The sequence below is a fragment of the Fistularia commersonii genome, chromosome 22, assembly GCF_037954325.1.
Source record: "Fistularia commersonii isolate RoL2024-O1a breed Wild chromosome 22, RoL_Fcom_v1.0, whole genome shotgun sequence".
Taxonomy (NCBI): Eukaryota; Metazoa; Chordata; class Actinopteri; order Syngnathiformes; family Fistulariidae; genus Fistularia; species Fistularia commersonii.
The window spans coordinates 6,147,829-6,170,394 of NC_141305.1; the positions used below are offsets into that span (position 1 = coordinate 6,147,829).

General features: G+C 45.0%; 1 protein-coding gene across 1 annotated transcript in view; it reads left to right on the plus strand.

Annotated features, from left to right (window-relative positions):
* Positions 1 to 2,876: 2,876 nt before the first annotated feature.
* The window catches only part of bmp2k (BMP2 inducible kinase), a 37,588-nt gene continuing 17,898 nt past the window's right edge, over positions 2,877 to 22,566 (plus strand). The window contains exons 1-4 of the mRNA XM_086170031.1: positions 2,877 to 3,949; positions 17,245 to 17,363; positions 20,051 to 20,156; positions 20,780 to 20,922. Coding sequence (XP_086026157.1) covers positions 3,799 to 3,949; positions 17,245 to 17,363; positions 20,051 to 20,156; positions 20,780 to 20,922 — 519 coding nt within the window. The 5' untranslated portion in view covers positions 2,877 to 3,798. The remainder of the gene's footprint in view (positions 3,950 to 17,244; positions 17,364 to 20,050; positions 20,157 to 20,779; positions 20,923 to 22,566) is intronic.

Consider the following 22,566-nt stretch of genomic DNA (forward strand, 5'->3'; position numbering starts at 1 on the left):
ATTGATTTGTCACAGGAAAATCAGTCATTAACTATTTCTTGTTATTTCGCTCATAAAAATGTTTATTCATTTATTTGGTTTTTTTTTTGCAAACACAAGATGCAGAGGCAGAGGGGTTTTCTGCAGTAGTGGTATGTGATACTGCACATTTTGCTTCATCTAAATTCATTTTCATGATCTTTCCGTGTTTTTTTTTTGTTTGTTTTTTTTGATGTTTCCATAATTACTATCTAATATACAGCTCAAAAAAATGTTTAAATAACACTTAAACACCTCAGTTTAATTACAAGTCAATCACACTTCTTTGAAATCAAACTATCCTCTTAGGAAGAATCACGGATTCATTTTGAATTTCATCAAAGTTTGATCAGTCTGTGGTTTCCACTTTAATTTTGAATGTGACTCCAAATCCAGACCTCCATGGATTCATAAATTTGATTTCCATTGATAATTTTTGTATAATTTTGTTGTCAGCACATTCAACTACATAAGGACAAAGTATTTAATAAGAATATTTAATTCATTCATATCTAGGATGTGTTATTTAGTGTTCCCTTTATTTTTTGAGCAATGTAGTCAATCCAAGGACAGAATTACGACAAACTTTGAAATTTTCCCACTGCAGAATGCCGAAAAGCATATGATTTTTCTATTCTATTCTAAGTTTATAGGTAAATAGAAGACTTTATTGTCAAAATACGTTTTTCTCACAAACAGTACAACAGTAACAAAATGTTTTTTCAGGTAGTGTTCAAAAACGACAAAGCAAAAGATACATAAAATTCTACTCTCCTTACCTGGATTTTTTTCCTTAAATAAATTGAACGATATTTATCATTGAACAATTGATATGATAAAACATTTAAAACCTTTTTTCCAAGTACAGTGTATATTCAGGGGATTCAACACAAAAATTGAACAAAATTTCTCCCCTTCCTTGCTGGCACACATCTGATACCGATACTGACTTCGGTATTGATATTTGTATCGATCCGCCCACCACTACTCTACAAAACATTGCAGACCAACAGGTGGCAGTAGAAGTGTGTCACAAGAGGACAACCCCCACAAGCGGACACACACACACACACACACACACACACACACACACAGACACACACAGAGAGAATGAGAAACAGGATGCGCCCAGACACGAAGTGAGGGGGGGTGCATTTATTTTATTTTATTTAATTATTGATGTACTCACAAATATTGTGGTGAAATGTACAAGCCTTTTTCGAGAGAACTGGATTCTCACTACAGCTGCAAAATAAGATTTTTTTTCTTTATTATGAAGACCGCATCAAAGAAAATAAGTTAATTTTTGGTACAATTTATTCTACATTTGGGAACATTTCACATTCATAACAGGAAATTGACTTACAGCAAACCAAACGTAACAGTCTTTCTCCAGGAAATGTATCAATACAGCATCATTATAAATGGGCATCACAAACCGATTGCAGCACACACGAACTTTATTTGGGGAAAACTTGTTTTATATTTGTATGTATACATGCATAGAAAGTATTTTAGTTATACTTTTTTGCTATGTATACATTTGCGTTACCGCTCAACAGATCTGTTGTATATTTATTTACGAATGAAAAAAAGAGAGGGGCGGGGCGTCTTCGTGTCACGTGATCTGGCTCCGCTCCCCCTGGCTTCTTATGTAATCCCCCGTCTTTCCCAACCATGTGCTTCCCCCTTTTTACAACCGCTGACCTCCTTCCCCTCTCCTTCCCCCTCCGCCCTCCTCCACCCCCCGCAGGAGCCGGATGTGGGAGGTGACCCGGGTCGGAACCGGTTCCGCTCAACGCTACTTCCCGGTGGGGGGGACAGGCACCCACGCTGTTGTTGTTGTTGTTAGTCGCTACTGCGCATGACCGGCGCCGATCGTGGGAGGACAGCCGGAAGGAGGCGCTACCTAATGGAGGGGGGGGAGAAAAGAAAAGAAAAGAAAAGAAAAGTTGTTTTTTTTTTGAAGATATTCCAGCCGTGGTCTGAGGTTTGTGTGCGTGCCTTCTTCCCAGGTTGTTTTGTGCCCCCCCCCAACCATCTGAAGGAGTGTTTTTAAAGTGATCATTCAAAATAGATTATATGTTTACATTTGCCCAAAGTAAGAAACAGTAAGATTCTCTGAGGTTCTACTCTGGGTTCCTTCACTGTGTGCTCTCTCCATGGCTCCATGAAGATATTTAGTCTCATGGTGAATTTAGTCTATTTATTTAGGACAACATGGAGAGAACACATCGAGAACTTAGAGGACCATTGGGGACCTACACCTGTAAAAATGATTAGCATTATTACTATTCTATTAGGGAATGTGACTTTGTGTGATACCCACACTTTACTGTTTTCTATATTTCCAAATGTGTATTCGTGTATTAAAGATGAAGCTGACTGGTCTGGATGTTTTTTTTAATGCTCTATTTCAATTATTTAAAAAAAATGTCATTAAAACTTCCCTCTGACTCTCCTGTGTTTCTCTGATACTCAAAAGGACTAAAAAACATTTAGAATAAACAGGGTCCCACAAATTACGTAAATAAAAACTATAAAAAAGGACATAATATTGAACTCAAAGGTTGAAAAAGCTTTAAAAAACATGATTATTTGTATGTTATTGTTACTTTTACAACTAATTCTGCTATTTTCGGTTATTTAGGCCAAGGTGAGTGTTTAATTTGCCATTAGAGGACATGTTATTTATCCTGAGAGAGTTGGCTTTTCATTCATTCATCACTTCGGGTCTGGCCTGCGGCCTCCGTCCGGTCTCCTCCTGGACCAATCAGGAGGGCCGGAGGGGGCGTGGCCTCGTCAGGTTAGGTTGTCACTCTCATTGGGTAAATAACAAACCACCCACTTAATTTTTTGTAGCCTCCGACCGGGGGAGCAGCGAGAAGTTTGACGCGGACGGGGTCTTCGCGAAAATGACACGGAGGGTTGCGGCGGCGAGGCGGGCCAGAGTGGTTCGGCGCGGCACCGTCTGAGAGGCGGCCCCTTCGCACGGGTTCCGGTTCTTCCGTTAGCCCACCTGCTCCCGGTGTGGCGCGGCGAAGCCCGTTAGCCCGCTAAGCTAGCGATGCTAACTCGCCCCGAGTGAGGCGCACAAGTGACGCTAACGACGCCGGAGCTGCTTTTCCCTGGGACCGCCGAGTGGGAGAGATTCACCGCGAGGATACTCGCCGCCACCCCCGGGGGGGAGTTCTTCCTATCTCCGGTGCTTCTTTTCCAGGGGTCCTCCACCCCCCCTCCTCCTCCACCACCACCACCACCACCACCACCCCCGCCTCATGTCGGGGGAGCGTCCCGACCGTAACCCGCCGACTCTCCACGCATGTTAGCATCGGCTGCTGCCTGCTAGCGTGATGTGTCAGATTAGCTAACCTATCCCTGCGCCCCCTCCTCCTCCTCTTCGTCTCCTTCCCTGTCTTTTTTTTCCTCCCTCCCCCCTGTCCTCCACCCCCGGGTTTGTCGGCGGTCGCTGTCACCGGTTCGAGCCTCTGGGAGCCCGCCGGGGGGTCGCATCATCCCGCCCAGCAACTTTTTAATGTCGGGTCACCCGACAGCAAGTAGTCCCTCCAGGAGAACCAGACGCGGAGCATGCCGGCGGAGGAAATACTTCACATGAGTAGATAGGAGGGAGGCAGCCGTTCGAGCCGAGCAGCGTCATTTTTTGTTTTTATTTTTATTTTATTTACTTTAATTCGCCACCAAAATAGAGGATCTCAGCTGGAAAGGACAACGAGACAAGAAATATAATAATAAAGGAAGTGGCGGCGGCGAAGGGAGAGGATGAAGAAGTTTTCCAGAATGCCAAAGTCCGAGAGCGGCGGACTCGGGGGCGCGTCCGCCTCCGGCTGCGGCTCCGGGGTCAGCAGCTACTTCGGGAAGGTGTTCGCCGTCGGCCGTTACCAGGTCACCGTGGAGGAGCTGATCGCAGAAGGTAAGGACCACCGGGAGGGAGAGGGTGGAGAAGGGAGAAGAACCAGCCTCATATTTTCTGGGACACACCCCACACCAGCCGCCCCACCTCCTCCACCCCCGTCCCCCTTTACACGTCTCACCCGCCACGCCGTTGTTCTGTTACTGCGCAAACATTATATCCTGTTTAAAAAATATGCACTTTTAACTCTTCAGCGAGGTTCAGTCGATATTGACACATATTCACAGACATACACACGCATATCCCGTTTCTTCTGCAGGAGGGGAGCAAAGTCTGCAGCTGTCAGCTGCAGCCCGCCGTTGTTTTTTTCTGAACAAGTGACGTCGAAAAGACTTTAAAATTCGATTCGAATTTGCAGAGGTTATAACTTTTTTTTTTTGGTCTGACTCTAAACTAACAAGGACTATGTGTTTGTGTGATTCTGGATGAAGGTGCTGGGTGAAGCACCAGTGGGGAACTAGCATGAAGTCCAAAACAAACCATCACGTATTTTGAACACATACATACTTTTGAAATTTCGTTGAAACTTTCCAGAGTTGCGAGCGCAGCTTATCGGCCAATATCAGAAGATGTAAGTTGTCTGCACAATGCCATTCTTGTCTATCAGGAGGCTGTATTGTCCATGACGTCTGGACAAAGAAAACCAACCTTGGTTGGAGTGTCGCCAGCCTGCAAAGTCCACTCTCAGAAAGAAAAAGACCCTCACATCGTGTAGAATTTTGCAAATTCAACCATCAAAGCAAAGGCTATAGTTATATTTGAATGCTGTCACAAGAGTTAGTTTTCTTTCCGAACGTCCTTCGTAGCTGACTGCTTAGTTGCAGATACGAAATTGACCGCAGATCCAGCCTCCTGTGAATAAAGATTGGCGTCGGCCTACTTCAGGGCCGGACTTTGCCTCGTCTCCCTGGAGGATTCCTGAAAGAAATATGAATATTACTTTTTCTTTATAGCTGTTAAAACACAAGGTCTGCTCGGGCCGGCAAGAGCAGACTATAGCTTTTTAAACGCGGGATTGCATAACGCGGGAACACAAGTGCCTCCCGGAAGGAGGCGTTTCGGGGCCCGTCTTACGCAATGTCTGCCCGTTACCGAGGATGGCATTAGGAGCTTCACCCTCTGCCTCCAAAAAGAAGAAAAAAAGGAACCCAGAGAGAATCCCCGCCTCCCTCACCAGCAGGTACGAAAGGAGGAAGTGGCAAAAACCCAACGGCAGCGCCAATGAAGAAGTGTAGGTTTAACGATTAAACGCACTCCATTGTAGTTGTTTTTCCCCAGCCGGTCAATGGTCGGGGCTGACACTCGATCGGTCAATAAGCGGTAGCTAAATGGAAGCGACGGAAAAGTGATACAGTCAAACTGGTGTTAGTTTAAGGGGGACAAAGTAAATGAGGTTGGAGTTTGTGAGGTTTCACATCCAGTTGGATTAAATGAAAAGAATTAATTCCCACCGGTAACTGAAATGGTGGGTTTTTATCTTATTCATCCCTCCCACCTTTATTTGTCCAAAATTACTACATAAGATTTTTAACTGATAATTATCAGTTTCACTTGACTGGATTATTTGAGTGCCAAACAGGAATAAACACCGTGATTTGCATGAATAATTTCATTTATAGATCCATTTGTCAAATTAATGGATTACTTGAGTAGCCTGTTTTGTTGAACGACCCTGAGCCCAACAGATGTATTGTTTATTGATTGGATGTCGGCAGTTGAGACCCCAGGGGGACACCGTGGTCGTCGTACCTTCACCAGGGGGCGACAAACCAAACAGCTCCTGATCAAATTTGCCTCGCTGACATAGCAGTGAACGAATCAAACGTATAAGTACATGTATTTCTACGATGCACTACACCTCCAGCCCAAATTATTCCATCAATATGAATAGTGGTCTGTGTAAAGTTGACATCCAGTCGATTGGCTAGCGCTGCTAAGATTGAGCCTATTTTTGCTTTGCATTGCATTGTCTTCCATGCCAAGCTTCTTCTACCTCTACTTGTGAATACTTGTATCTGCTGAGATCCAATGCTGCTCCGGCTCAGTGACAGTGAAGGTCAGTCCACACGGCGTAAACTAGGTGAAAGGAAAGTGGGTCATGGAGACCAGAGCTCCTCCTACCGGCCCGCGTCCGGCAAACCAGCTCAGGAAAAACATGACAAAATGCCTCAAAAACCTGCCGCTGTCACCTGGGGCTGTCACCTGGACGCGGTGGTTATTCTCTTAGATCACCTGTCAACAAACGGGCCGGGTAGGGCGTGACTTTGTTTGTGTTGTCCCAGTGAGAACAGGTTTACAGAGCTGCTTTACTTGAACGCTTCCTGGAGGTAGTCATGAGCCCAACTCGTCATACAGTCACCCAAATTGGCTGTTTTGGTTTGTTTTATTTTCCTCAATAACAAGGACATAGCCACCCATTTTATTTGTGATTTCAACCAGTTGGCAATTTTTTTTTTTAATTCAGAGAAAACGAAGCGTCAGGATGTTTTTCTCCAGATGCTAATTTGCAGGAGTGAGTTTGACTGCCGGGAACAGTTTGGGCTTCTCTTCCTCCGCTGGTCGTCATGGAAACGGGAGAAGCCGAAGAGCGAGGAACAGCCCAGAGATAGTGTTATAGGAGACTAAGCTGAGATCAGCGTGGTTGCTGTGGACGCAGACAGGAGTAAAGCGTATCGTTAGTGCCCCCTCCTATGGACTTTGACTAGTTTTCCCATTAAAACCTGCAAAATATTAGTAAAGAGGGCCTGACTTGGACCGTTGCCAGGACGACGGTAGAGCCGTCAGATTCCCATTGTTCATCGGATTCGTGTCCCAGTGTTGATCTGACAAACTCCCAGATTCGGAACCGATTTCAGGCGGGAATTTGTGGATGACTCAATCCTATTATTGTCGCACAGATTGCGATCGTCTGCTTCATCGTCGCCAGAAGACTTACCCGTTGTCATCAAGTGTTCCCCATACAGAAAAAGAATGAGGTCAAATCTGCCAGAAATGCTCTTAAAAATCAGCAAAATTAGTCAAATACAGAAAATTAGCTAGAAGTAAACAAACATCGTCTGAAGGAAATAATCTGATCAGTGTTGCACTAATCTCCAAAGAATGGGCACAGTCCAGATTAAGAATCGACCCCTGTCGTGTGTCTGACCTCTGACCCCAGTTGACCATAGTTAGAGTTTTGTTAGTATTTCTTGCTGGGGAGCTCAGGTTGGACGGGCGCCGTCATGGCCGCTGTCCTTCCTCACAACTTCTCCTTCTGACTGCCCGGTTATCTGGGGCGCCTCTGACCTGGACCGCCAGTCCGGATGCTCCACGGATCATGTGATGCCGTGGAGCGTCGGTACTCCCACTTCCACCCGCCCCCACCCGTCATCTGTCTGCCGTGACTCTTTAATGGAAGTCATGAGTTTTCATGGCGACCGTTCAGCCGGGGTCAAACACACGCAGTACTTTTAATACTTCAATAAGTCTGTTTTGACATCTGTCCGATACAACAAATACACCCAGTACTTTAACATCTGTCCCGATATAACAAATACCTTCAACTGTAGACTGCTTTCAGATACACAAATACCGCAAGTACTTTAGCACTTCTGACTGATATACAAATTCAGGAAGTACTGTCATATTGAACATAGACTTCTGCCTACTTCATCAGTACACTCCGGTCAGATACACTAATACCATTGGTACTATTTGTCTGATACACCAGTATCCAGTACTTGAATACTTCACTCAGTCTGCATAAATTTTGTCATACACAAATACACCCAGTATTGCAGTACGTCAGTGTGTCAGCAGTACACCGACCCACATTTCTTGGCCAAATACATGGATCCAGAAAAAATGTACCATCTTTAGATTTGACATATTCTTCCTTTTTTTCTTTCCCCTTTCTATCCGTTGCTCGTCTGGCACCAAACGCTGAAGCCACGTCTGCCCCGCTCCCCTCCTTAATCATTTTAAATGTGAAGTTATTAACGGTGTTTGACGCTGGCTAATTGCTGCTTCACACATCACCTTGACAACAATCGATTGTACTTACTGAAGGGGGGGAAACGCAAAAAAATTAGCAAAGAACTGATTAAAAACACATTTTATAAAATTCCCTTTTCCAGATGATGTCCCATGCAGACACTGGAATCCCACATTGCAATTGTTGACTATAGCCCGCTCCCATGTGACCCCTAGGTAGTAATTACATAATAATAATGTTGTAAGCATTCCAACCCCCGCGGGGTTTAACCATCACCGTCCTCCTGTCCTGTTGCCATCTTTTTTGGCTTGTTTGTTTTCCACTTCTGAGTTCTCTCAAAGTCTTATCGGAGGAGTTGGAACGGAAGCAGAAGTGACATGGAGGAGCCGGAAGTGTCTGTTGGTGAAGCCAGCCCCCCCCCCCTTCTCTCTGCCTCCTCGCGAGCGCAGGGTTCCTTGTGTAACGTTGCTACTCTCTCCAGCCGTAGCCGGCGTCCCGATTGCCGAGCCAGTCGGTGCTTGGAGTGGAGCCAGTGCCGCCGATGTTGGGCCAAGAGGCGGGGATTAACCTAGATGGGTCACCTGCCAATCATGGGTCCAACACGTAGATGCGTCCAATCATTCACACCTTCGGACAATTCAGCGTACAACGAATACACCGACTGTTTTCAGACTAATTGTCTGAAAGGGTGAATAAGGAGGTGATTGGTTAGATGTCTGTGATTGACAACTGACCTGTCCAGGTTAAGCCCCGCCCCCTGCTGCCACCTCGCACCCCAGTTCCAGCTGGGATCGGCCTGACCGTGTGAGCAGGCCGAGTGTTGACAGCATGAATGTATGGATAAGTGTCATTCAGTTGTACGTGAGTGTTTTTAGCGCTCTTATCGCAGTGCGTTCAAGGACAAATACATGAACCATTTACTTTTAATTCATTGTCCAATTATGACGGAGGACAGAACATCGTCCCCTGTGGCTGATCAGTTGGTTCCTTCCAGCCCAGAGCTGCTGCAGTCAGGAGGGGTATATCCAGTGGCTTGAAGGAGTGTGTGTGTGCACGCATGTGTCTACACTGTATGTCTGTAAGTGTGTGCACAATATGCAGTAGTGTACTGGGAACAGCCAGTGTTTAATGAAGTCTTTGGTCAGCTGATAACCATCTTTGCTGGCAGCGACTCGTCCAACCAGACGTGGCAGTGACACGCCGACCCCCCCACACACACACACACGCACACACACACACACACACACACACTTGTCCTTCAAGCCGCTAATGCGTCCTTAATGCATATTTTTCAGACTATGGGATATTGGAGGGGGAGTTTCAGATCACGACTCTCAGAGACGTTTATTTTGACTAAATACCTGCTGAGGCAGTGAGATGAGAATCATCTGTATGGTGAGACAGCAGCTGAGGAGGAGGAATCTTCATCACTTCGTGGGTTGTTTATCGCGGGTTTTAGAATAACCATAAATGAAGTTATCAAGTACTGATTTAAAGAAACTCGTAATTGTCTCAAACTTTCAAGTAAAAGTGATTTTATTTAAAAAAATAATTACATTTTATTTTGCTAGTATATTTTTTTCTAGAAAATCTCGATTTTTGATGTAATTCTTTCAGTGAGTCTGATTTTACGCCCGGAATGAAAACTTGCCTCAGTCTGGGGGGAAAAAAGCTTAGGATTTTCTCTTCCTCAATAATAACCTCCAATTATCAAAACCAAAAAAAAACTGCAAGCTGCGTCGAAATGTAGATGTGAAATTTTTTTATTAATTTGTTTTTTTTTTAAGAAAAAAGGAATTAAGGACAGGATATATTCTGCTGACAGGCAGGATGTATTTGTTTCCTCTGATTTGATGCGGATCCTTGCCGCCCGCTGGCAGGAAGGCAGTTTACAGGACGGTGGCGGCGGGGGTTCCATTTTCGCCACGGGCCCCGTCTGAAAAGGGGTCACATCCTCCCGATGACGCTTTGTTTTTCAGGTGTGGTTTCAACTTTAGCCTCAAAAACAAAAAGGGGGCTGATCTGTACTAAATGAATATCACCTGGAATGTAACATTTTGAACTTTGGAACCTTCCATTTATTTGAAATATGTCCTGTTGTTGTAATCTCTGGGATTAGCCCAAAATTATGAAAAAAAAAAAAAAAAATCCCCTTAAATAATGACAATTTCCCCCCAAGTGATGATTCCTCCACCCACCAAAAAATAAATCAAGAATAAATCCCTTAAAATAAAAGAAACCTGCCCAGAAATGTAACGAAGAAAATGTCCTAAAAATCTCCTGTTCGGCCGTGACTGGTCCTTTTGTGTGAATTTAAATGGACCTGCTCTTTTCACCAAACAACAAAACGTTGTGTGTGTGTGTGTGTGTGTGTGTGTGTGTGTGTGTGTGTGTGTGTGTGTGTGTGTGTGTGTGTGTGTGTGTGTGTGTGTGTGTGTGTGTGTGTGTGTGTGTGTGTGTGTGTGTGTGTGACTGAATCTGCTGACTCGTCAAACACTGGTCGGACTGTGTTTGCCGGCCGTCAGCAGAATGTGCGGCCTCTCGATGGCGAACGGCGAGGGTTGGGAGGGGTGTAATTCGGGGGATTCTGGACCCTCATGTTCGCTGCGTCATGTCGGCACCTCAAGTGCACCACGAGCCCACTTTGATCCACCACACCACCCTTACAAGGATATTTCATGTGACCTTGCTCAGGCCGGTGGAAGGGCTAACTATATGAATTTGTATGTCTGTGTGTGTGTGTGTCGAGGGGGGAGTTTGATTTACATTTGTTTGGTGATTTGCAATCATTTCTCCATTTAAGGTCACAGATACATGATTCTAATTTTCCACAGATAGTCTGAAGCCAGCCTTTTGTGCAGTTTAAACCAGAAAGTTTCCGGATGATACTTGGATAGTTCCCTTATTATTTTTTATTTTTTTTTGACGATGAATACTCAATGTCCGATTAGACTTTCTGAATTAACGTAGAATGACCTTCAATGTGTCTGAAGGGAAAAAAAAACATTTATAGTGATTTGCTAATCTAGGTGTAGCTGTTAGCTTGTCTTTCTGGTGGCTTCGCGCAGTCTTCATCAATCATGGCGGTGCACATCAGAGTCTTCACTTTTTATTGTTTAAATGACCCACTTGCCCCCCCCCAGCCCCCCCAGCCAGGGTGGTGTGGTGAGAAAGCATCCGTTGACATGATTAGCATACTGTACCACTGATGAATAGGCGCATTGTGCATTGCTGTTGTCTTGTTGTCGCACCCAGAAAGAATGTTGGTACGACGCGGCCCTCGGTCCCGTGACGGGCCACTGCTGCCTTTGTGCCTGCTCATCCAGGCCAGGCCCGCTTTGTGAGCTGGCCAGGGAATTATGTTTTGCCGAATTCACCGGCGTTCCGCCATCGGAGCAGGGTTGCCGCACCAACAGTGGGTGGTGGCCGGGGCCGCGTCCAGATTACGATACGCACAAATCGCAAGAAAACTAACTTTTAATAATCAAAAAGTTGCTTTCAGCAATTGCTGAATAAATTAGCTCACCACAATGAATTGTAGCCTGCCGTGTTATTAGCTTAGCGCCATCAAAGGTCCGACAAATCAAAGCAGCTGTTATGATTCAGGAGGTCTTTTCTGAAAATTTGACAAAAAATTATAAAATTAGTAAATGCTGCCCCGAATTGAGGTGAAATGGAAGAAAACTGCATGAAAAATCAACTCACATCAACGATTGCAACATATAAATAACCGAAAACCCAAGTTATAGACACACCCTCTTCTAGCCAGCCGTGCACGATGAATGGTCGTCCACAGCGTTGTTAAACTGCTGCCGTCAGATGTCGTCAAACAGCCCACCGCTCATTCCCTTTTGTACAAAACATTTTCCAAATATTGTCAAAAACTCTAGTTGAAAATTAATACAATTTTCCACCAAAAGCAAAAAGTGTCTTTTAAAATCGAAAGTTACTGGATAAAAATCCACCAAAAAATTTGGTGACGGCAATGGCAGTTTGCAGGAAACGACACAGGAATCAGACAGAGAGCCATTTCCTGTTTGTTTGCTTAGCATCATGACATCTGTCTATGATAGCTGTTAACCCTTCAGCTTTGAGAGTTACAAATACACATGGATGTAGTGGGCTAGTTGTTGTCTTCAGGAGCTCCTAAATTGTCAGTGAAGGTAATGGCAGTTTGTAGGAAACGATCAGTCATCCAAAGACCCATTTCCTGTTTATCAGCTCAGCATCATGATCACCCATCCATGATAGCCGTTAGCCCAGCAGTGGTGAGAGTTACAAATACACATGGATGTATTGGGCTAGTTGTCATTTTCCAGGACCTGAGAGTGACCTCCCAGGATGAATGTTTCTGGTTCTAAACTAATTCTCCTCTGGGTTCTCCTTGTGTGTTCTCACCACATTCTCCCCTGCCTGTCTGGGTTCTCCCACGGGTTCTTGGTCTTCCTTCCGCAGACTAAAAACAGTCAGCTGATTCATTGGAGACTCTAAATTGTCTGGAGGTGTGAATGACAGTGAATGCTTGGATGTATCTATATGTGGCCCTTTGATTGATGGCTGACCGGTGATTGACAGGTCTGGATAAAACCCCACCCCTCGCCTCAGTGACAGTTGGGATTGGCTGCATCCTCTCTCCGACGCCCTGAGCAGGAAAATGGCCGTAGATAGACACTGACTGTGTGCTCGTGATGAAACAAAGACAGTATTTGTTGACATAGAGTATAGAAAACTAAAGATGGGGCCTGCTTCATGGCGCCCTCCTCTCCATAGCAGGTCAAATAAAATAAAAAAAAACTAAAATAATAAAAATGATGATTTCTTTAGTTTTCTATTTCTGATTTTGTTTATTGGTGGTTTCAGCTCTTGTAGCTTCTTTTGTAATCTCTGTCCAACCCCTAGTAGAGTCACACTGCGTGACTCCTGTATGTGTATTTGAGCTTTGTGCTAAGCTAAGTAGCCCAAGGTGTGTGCGGCTCCTTATTGTGCACAGGCAGATGGGAGCAGTCTCTGTCTCTCACCCTCCAGACGGGTTTGCGTGTTCCTGTACCGTGCGTGTTCATCGACGCTCGGAGGACCGCCTGAGTCAGCGACCGCCGTCCCGTTTTCTCGCTCTGTCATGCAGCCAATCTCCGAGTCCACTCGCTCGTAAACACTCCGCAGAGGGAAGATCTACGAGGACTCGGGCCGCCGCCGAACCGCACCCTCCCTCCCCCCTTTTCCTTATATGGGTATGCTCCTCACAAACAGCACTCACTCACCTCCATCTGTCTGGAAGGGATTTGAATCACCTGGATTCGGGAGTTGTTCACCTCCAGTTTGACAGTTTAACCACAGTCTGCGTGTGTGTGCACGCATGCCATGTTTGCTCTTCTCACCACAGGGACAGGAATGAGAGTTTATTTGTGGGGTCACCTCTGGACATGCTGGTCAAACCAAAGACAGAGGCGTTTTGTTTTTCTTTCTTTACAGTGGAACCTTGACGTATGAGTGCATCAACTTTTGGATTTTTCCTGATATGCAGGCCGTCTGTCCGTTGATTTCTTTGCATTGTGTTCCAAGCCGAGATCTGAGTTAGGAGTGAGAGGGATGAAAAGTGGGGTTTAAAAACAGTCTGGCGTGCCACCTGCCACGAGGTCACCCAGAGAAAATCATGGAAAAAAAGGGGGAAACAGGTGCGCGGGTTGTGGACTGGTCCATGAAGAGATGGAAAACTTGTTGGTGAGATACCGTGACTGAGAGTATCATCTATGGGAAGGAACACACGTTGAGGCAGACGGCGGGAACGTCAACGGACGAGTTATTGGAAGAGTCACTCAAGCCAGTCGGGGACAGTTTGATCATTTTAGTAAGCGGAGCGGCATTCACTCTGTCGCTAAAATAAGTTCAGCAATGAAGTGTAACAAAGTGTGCAAGTTTCAGTTAGCAACATATTGTAGCAATAAGTGTATAGCCAGTCAGTTCAGTTAAGCGATAGAGCACCAAATGAACCAAAAATGTGCATTGAAAAAACACGCATCAAGCTGGGGGCTGGAACGGGTTAATAGCGTTTCAGTTCATTTTGGGGGAAATTGAATTTGATATGCGAGCAAACTGAATTACGAGCTCGGTCAGGGAGTGAGGTAAGCTCATGAGTCAAGGTGTTGCTGTATTTCATTTCTTTTTTAGTTCCCTTTGCAGGAGGTCCTCTTTTATACATAGCCTCTCTGGTTCCCTTCAAGTTATCATGAAGTTTGCTCTTGTTCTTAACTTCCGTCAGAATTGGGTTCCCTGATTTTTTTTTTTTTGCTGTAAGTCAGAACTCGCATATGGACATAAAGTTTCCAAAAAACAACTTAAACGAAAGAAAACGAATGTAGCACAATCCAATATGGCGTACAACCGGCAAAAGTAAACAAAGCCGTGCAATGACGAATTTATCCGCTCCGCTTGCCAAATCATTCCCATGTGAAATTTCTTCCAACATTGCAAACTTTCATATTCATAAATGAGACTTTCTTATCCATAAATTTATGTGAGATTGCGACCCAACCACAAATCTCTGTAATCCAAGGACTGTCTGTATGAAGATATCAGTTCAGTGCGGTCATCACTGGGCATCCCCGCGGTTATTTGCAGCTAGAACGTTGCAGGCTCTAACCCTGTGTCCGACTGGTTTCTTGATGGAGTGAAAAAATCGGCAGAGATCTCTGAGAATTTGACTTTTTTTTTTTTTTTTTTTGGAAACTGGATCCCCCCCCCCACACCCCCCATCAGGTAGAAAATGTCCATCAAACGCCACACGGGACACTGGATCCCCACGCTGAGTGTCCAGGAATAAAGTGCGGAATCTCTCGATCCTCTGCGAGGAGTGAGCGCACCTCTATTTTAAGTCTTGCGCCGGCGGGCTTTGAAAGTGCGAGTTTTCTTAGTCATGTATGGAGCAGTGCCGCGGCTTTTTCGACAGCCCGTTACCCCTGTAGAGCATCTAGACCTCTGCCACATGCACCGTGATGTATTCAGGTACTGTTTGTCTTTTGCGGCAGCACCAAGCCTCGAGTCATCGGCAATTCAACGACACACGACGGTTTGGAAACCCGTCTCCGGTTTCCTGCGGGGACCTTCCTCAGACAGGCAGTTCCTCCTGAGGAACCCGCTCTCAGCTGACAGCAGCTTGATCAGAGCAGTGGGACACTCATGTGGAGTCTCCAGGTTCTCCATCATCCTCCCAAAACAGCCCCTGGCTCCATTGACAACTAAATTGTCTGGAGTTTGGATGTCTCTGTATGTGATTTACAGCTCACCCACCAAGGTCAAACCCCGCCTCTCACCCCACTGTCAGCCGGGATCGTCCGACCCTGTGAACGGAATCAGATGCGTTGACGAGAAATAGCTCTATGGACTGCTGGGTCTTATTTTCTCCGGCCCGACGTTTCCGAGTCCGGGGGCTCCGCGTTTGCGGAGGAAATGGACTGGAGGAAATAAAAGTCTGAGGAGAATGGGGTCGGAGGGGGGACGGGGCCTCCTGGAGGAAATACCTCGGCTTTCTGGAGGAGAGGCAGAGCTGGAGAGTCTGCAGGGAGCGGTCAGAGGTATGTCAGGCAGACGGGAGGCGGAAAGGGAGATGGACAGACAGAAAAAGAGGAAGAGACCGTCAGACAGAGGAAGTGATAGACGGAGAGAGGGAGAGAAAGTGCTCCCTCATCATCCACGGACAGCAAGCCTCTGCTCTCACTTCTGTTTCTCAGTGCCTGTAAACAGTGCCTGAGTACACAGTGGCGTACTCTATCACTGTTTTGCTCTTAACTTGTGACGTGTCTTTTAACTGCCTGTTAAAATCACACGGAATTTGTCCCGAGATCACCGCGAGGTAAACAAAGATCCCCGGGGGAGGAAAGGGGAATAAGAGATACTGAAAAGTGGACTTCTAGAAGAACCCAGGTGGGATTAAATAAAAGAGGACGTCGCAACAAAGTTCCCTAAAACAAATGATGGGAAGAAAAGAAAATTCTCCCGGCAACTGAGAAAATTCTTGTCATAATTATTATGATTATGAAATTTAGAATGAATCTAATTAAAAATAGAATATGAAAAAAAAAAAAAAAAAATATATATATATATATATATATATATTTTTTTTTTTTTTCCCAGCCATCCTTCCTTCAGCGTGTTTTCTTCCAGGTTTTACTCCTAATTCCTAGTTTTGTGTGCAGGTGACTCAGTGTCTCCTGTCTGCAACCCGTCCCTCTTGGCTGTGATTGACAGCTGACTTCATCGTTGCGACGCCTCCTCCTGCTCCTCCCTATTCATGTGTCAGGAGTTCAGTTGTGTCCCGATGAAAGCGGGACTCTTCATTGACAGCTGACCTCATCCTGGTGCCGTAGAAATACCTCCTCGTCTTCCTCCTTGGAGTGCTAGGCTCCGGCACTAAGAGGTCCCATTAGTCACAGCTCAGTTTGTTGTCTCAGTCGAATATCAGCTGCTCAGCTTTTTCTCTTTGTGGGTGCAGGCGGGGTCAGAGGTCTTGGACTCAGGTTTTGAGAGTGTCAGTAAAAGGAGGCCCACAGTTGAGTCGGAATTCCAGCTCGGGTTCGGGTTAGAACCCAACGTGGCGCTTGACAAAAACAACAGAAACGTCACAATTAAAGAACTTTTACAACATCCCGTCATGTGGTGGGAGCATCACACACACACATGTGTGTGATGCTGGACAGCCACTTCCTCTTTCCATGAACAGACTCTTAGCATCCTCTTCGCCATCGCCCTCCAGTGACAGTTTATATGCCTATTTCAGTGTGTGTGTGTGTGTGTGTGTGTGTTATTTCAACCCTCGTGTTGGCTATCGAAAATGAGGTCGTCTTTTTGCTCTTAAGACAGAACCGTGTTTCCCATTGTTATTGTTTTTGTGTTTGATTGACAGGTCCAAGTCAAACCCTGCCCCATGCCGCTTATTGGCTCCCAACCCCCCCGATCTGATGTCTTTAGCAGTGAATGTTGGGATGAACAACAGTGTGCGTATCCAAACATGCTTTTGCTGTTGGATAAGTGCCGGGGGGTTTTTGATGTTTTCATCAAAACGGGAACCATGCATGAACCAGGGTTTTCTAGTCGAGACCACAGTCGTAATACATCTTCTTGTTTCATCTCCTGCTTTCATCGAGCTTCTCACTCAAGTTCAGAAACCCCTTACTGGCGCCTTCACCAAACGGGAGCGAAGTTAGCTTAGCCTTCCGTTTCATTATGCCACCTGCCTTTCTTCTACAGAGAGGTTTAGAGGTTTTCAACTCAGGTGTCACAGCGGCGTATCTCCATTTCTCCCACGCTGATGAGTCTTGTGTTCCTGCAGGAGGCTTCTCTGTGGTGTTCCTGGCCCGCACCCACAGCGGTGTCCGCTGCGCCCTCAAGAGGATGTACGTCAACAACGTCCCGGACCTGAACGTTTACAAGAGGGAGATCACCATCATGGTGAGAAGAACCCCCGCCGGCCGCCGCTCCATTTTCTTTGCACGTTCTAACCACAGAGGCTTTTTAGGCGTCACACATGGTCGTGGTCGTTGAGATTGAACATTAAGCCGTCAGCTGTCAATCTTCTGTCCAAGCCCTGGAGGTGCTCTGATTTTGAATACTAATTCTATAATCCTAAAATGCAAGGAGATGAGGGCACCAGAATGTTCACATTTGAATTCAATATTAAAATTATACATAATGGTTTTTCTCCTGGTTCCCCATCTTCCTCCCACAGTCAAAAAACAAAGATGCTTAATTGTCCCGAGATGTGAATGAATGGTTGGATGTGTCTAGGTGTGTATGTAGGCGGTCCTGTGATTGACAGCTGAGCTGTCCAACTTAAACCCCGCCTCTCAACTCTGTGTCGTCTGGTATTGGCTCCGCCTCCACCAGCAAGATGAGGCCCGATAATAACAGATAGATGAAGTGACTGATATAAATGTTAAAATGATTATTCCTTGTTTCTTTAACATTACATCAAGTTGTTACAAAAGAGATGGCACAAGATGGCCAGAGGCCGTGTGGCCAGGTCATGTGACAACTGACCAAGGTTCCTCGTGTCGAGCGTGTGACCTCACCTCTCAGCTGCATCTGGTATCAATTCCTTCCCACCTCTCTTTCTTTCTCTCTCTCTCTCCGTCCGGGGTTTCAATTAGCGCTAAAAGCTTCCGTCCTCGTGGTCCAAACATTCTCTCCAGTCTCTCTTTTTTTTTCTTTCTGGAATTTTCCTTATGAGCGGGACGCCAGGCATCGTAAAAATGCTCATAAAGCCGATACGTAAACTCAACATAACCGCCTCCCTCTGACATCTTCAGGTACGGTGGGAGTTTACAAGCTCCCGGCTTTACGTTCATTGAGATGAAGACAAACGTGTCCCGTCCGACGACCGGTGGCGGTCCCTGAAAGCATCATCTGCCTGTTGTATAACGTCCAGTCATCAGCAGATGTCTCCTCGCTGACCCGCGACCCCCCCAAGGCCCGTCAAACGCACAGCTCGCTGTGAGCGGCGTCTGTGTGCCTGCTCGCCGCCTCATCGGCGGGAACAACGCGCCACACGCACACACGCTTGAGCGTTGACTCATTTCCAGTGTTTGAGTTTCCACAACACACAGCAGTGTCTCCGCCGATGAGCAGCAAACGCTGAGTCGAGCTTAAGAACCGTTTGCGGGGGTGAAAGAAAAGCATGACGACATCCACACGCACACACATGCTTATCTTAACACCTAAAAGGTCGGACTTAGCAGTTTTGCTGTGTAATAATTTAGAGCGCACATTATAGTTTAGCTTGCTCTCTGTTGCACTTTTAAGCGTACTTCCTGTAGTTTTGCTGAGGAGCGCAAAACCACAGGAAGTTATCTGACGACACTCGCTGTCGTGCTCTTTATCTTTTTTTTTTTTCATCTGTTTGTACTTTCATCCTCTTTGAAATCTGCCGGAGTAACAAAGCCAATGAATACTTTAGAAATACGATTTGATTTCGTTTTTAATTTTAACTTAAAGCTTTTGCAGCCTCTCACTAGTTTTGGTATCAACTGACTTTTTTTATTTTATTTTTTTTACCTCAATGAATATAGAGTGGCAGGGTAACGCAGCTGCGTGAGCACGCGCACATACACACAAGCACGCACACACACACAAATAAGTGACACCACGAGGGCTTGGACAGAGTGTGTTTACATGACCACTGCTAACCAACTGCTGCTTCTCATATGTGTTTTTCTCGTGCGGATGCTAATGTGTGTTGTTGCCACACTCTATCAAACACACACTCTATCAAACACACACACACACACTAACTGCCCTCAAAGAGACAAATGTTTGATGAAGGTCTCTGCTTGTATGTTGATGTGATTTGAGATGGAAAAACAACGATTTAAAACGGAAGCTACTTGATAAATGGCAACAATAAGGCTCTCATCACCAGTAAAAGCAAAAAAATTACTGCAAACTAGCAACAGATCAAAAAAAGACAAAACTCAATCGGAGTCAATCCCAGGACTCCCAGTTTTCCACATTTATAGGTAATTTGAAGATTTCATGTTCCTTTTTTTATTCTAAGTAGTCGTTTGGGTTTTTTTTTTGTATATTTTGGTATATAATTATTTTAGGGTTGTTTTCTTCAGGGACTCAGTTGGAAAGGCCTCCTCCTCATGTAGGTTGAACCTGTACTTGCTGTTCCCAGTTTTGACCACTAGGAGCATGGAGGCTCAGCTGTTTCAGGGTCCTGTTTCCTCTAAAGGCTTTAATACTCTTCCCTGGAATGAATTTGGTTCTGCCCTGAGCCATCCATGCGTATCCCGCTTAACAAATCCCAATCCCAATCTGAGCAGTACCACCGCAAACTTCTGGGGGCAGTGCTGAGTTGAAACTCAAAACTGAGAAAGTTTGAAAACGCCTGCTGCTGAACACACAGGAGGAAATCGTCCGGGAACTCTGGGTAAACTGGACGAAGGAGAAGTGGGGGTCTGTGCTTTAGTTGACTTCAAGCGGGGTGGATGTACGACCAAATGAAAGGGATAGAGCTATGAGGGGCAGTGCGTTCGGGAAATGGGGATCTACTTTCATGCGCGTACGTAGAGAATGAATGAGCCCGTACTCGTCGGCAACCACCTCCTCACCCCTGTGTCTTCTCTCTCCGCCTGCAGAAGGAGCTGTCGGGTCACAAGAACATCGTGGGCTACCTGGACTCGGCCATCAGCACGGTTTCGGACAGCGTGTGGGAGGTCCTGATCCTCATGGAGTATTGCAAAGGTACCCAATCCAAAAAAACCATCCCGGGATTAAGTTCACATTAAAATAGCTAACCCAAAAACAAATAAAGAGAGAAGAAATTCTGCCAGAATGGTTGTGAAATCTATTTGAAAATGAGCCAAAAAGCTTGAGATTGCAAGAAAGTGACAGATTTAGAAGAAACTTTAAAAAAAAGTTGAAATTCAAAAAAGTGTAAACACGACTTGGGAATTTTATTTTGAAAGAAATGAATCTAAATGTCACAAATAACGTGCAGAGAAAATACCAGTAAGCTTAGATGTATTTATTTATTTTTGAGTTTATATTTTGTATTTAAAAAAAAAAAAAAAATCAGTACATTTCCAGAAAATTTAGCCTTTTGATTTTTAAATGTAAAAAGACATTGTCTGTTTACCTGTCACCTAGCTCATATTTTTCACTGCTAAATAAATAAAAAGAATATTCTTTATTTTTTTATTTTTATTTTTTTTGCATTTTTTCATGTCATTACTAGTTTTGAAACTTTCCAGTTCCAGGCAAAAAAAAAAGGGGGTGACATGGTCTTTGTGTGTGTGTGTGTGTGTGTGTGTGTGCGTGTGCGTGTGCGTGTGCGTGCGTGCGTGCGTGCGTGCGCGTGCGCGCAGCGGGGCAGGTGGTGAAGCAGATGAACCAGCGGCTGAGTGTGGGCTTCAGTGAGGCCGAGGTCATGCACATCTTCTGTGACACGTGTGAGGCGGTGGCCCGGCTGCACCAGTGCAAGACGCCCGTCATCCACAGGGACCTGAAGGTGAGGCCCCCCTCATTTTTCAAGCAGTGAAGTGGGGGGGATGTTGTTCATAAACCAAAATGTTCATGAAACAAAGAGACAACATGGACAAGGAAAATTTCTCTTCTCTGCCGATGACTCTGCTTCATGTTCCACATCGCCTGTTCCTTTTATTGCCTTTTAGCTCCTCAGTCGGCGAAAACCCTCTATCTCGCCGCGCCATCCTGCGGAGCAAAATCGGGCACGCGAACACCTGGTTCATGCCTCGTTCACGCCCTATGTCTCTTTCTCCACCTCCATCGTCGTTCTCAGAATTGAAAATGTATCTCTAATAATCAATGAGAACTTGAGCGGGGCGTTCACACAATGAATGTGTCTCAGCTAGCAGCGGCTAGTTCGTTCCTCAAGCAGCATTTTGGTCATATGATAATACAGTAGCAGCCTAAAAGTTGAAAATCGGAAGGAATTTTGAGGAGTTTTGCTGGAGTCTCAATGGCTCGGTCATCAAGTATAAGGTGGTAATCTTTTTAGTCCTTTCCTGGTCTTTGGTTTACTACAGTATCAAACATGTTTGATATTATCACAAGTCTTTCAGTCTTTCCAGTGATGCAACACAATCAACAACCGATAGATGAGTTCCGACAGAACTGTGAGATGATACGACTTTTCCAAATCTTTTCAAAGTCTTCTGGTGTTAGGGTAGCTTAATGCGATTTTTGGACTTATTCATTTATTTATTTGTTCTTCAGAAATGTTGTCAGTCAACCAATAAGTCGTAAAAGTGGTCCTTTCTGAAGCTGAGTTCCAACAAAAATAAATCCCCAATCTGTCAAACCCAGGGTCAGCCTTCCCCACTGCTCCCACCTCCTCTTATTTCCTTTCCTTCCTCCCTCCTCCTCCTCCTGCTGACCTTCAGTACTCCTCGTTTATCACACAGTGTTTTCTGGCAAGACTTTTATAATTATCTGTCCTGGGTGGGGTTTTTGGGAGTTTCTAACAGAGTTCTGGGTATTCTGACGGTTTCTGTGAATTTCTTTTTGTTTTTTTACATTTCTGAATCGGGTTTTTTTTGTTGAATTTAATGGTTTACTTGCTTATTTTTGAGAATATCCTATATTACAATATTCACCAGTCTTGCAGGAGCTCACTGCTGAATGTCATCGGGTGTTCCTTACTTTGTACTTTTCAGGTACCGTAAATTCCGGACGATAAGCCACTAAATTTTTCACACACTTTGAACACTATGGCTTAAACAGCTAGCCAGTGCGGATTATATTGAGGTGCGCACAATAGTCCGGAAATTACGGTTGTTTTATTGGGACACTACAGTTTGAAGGAATTTTCTCAATTTATTTGAGGGGAATTCCTCAATTATTGTCAGGGAATTTCTCTCTGATTTTAAGGGAATTGTCAAATTTCTGGACAATTTTACGAGAAGTTGCTGACAATTTTGAGAGAATTACAGATAATTTAAAGAAAATTCTTGCTGACATTTTGGGAATTTCTAGATCATTTTGAGAAAAGTTTCAGAGGATTTCAAGTGAATTTCTAGTTAGTTCAAGAAAATACAAAAAAAAATTGCTGATATTTTTGGAATTTCGGGTTAATTTTATGGAAATTTATTGATTTGTTGTGATGGAATTTCTTGCTGATATTTTGGGAATT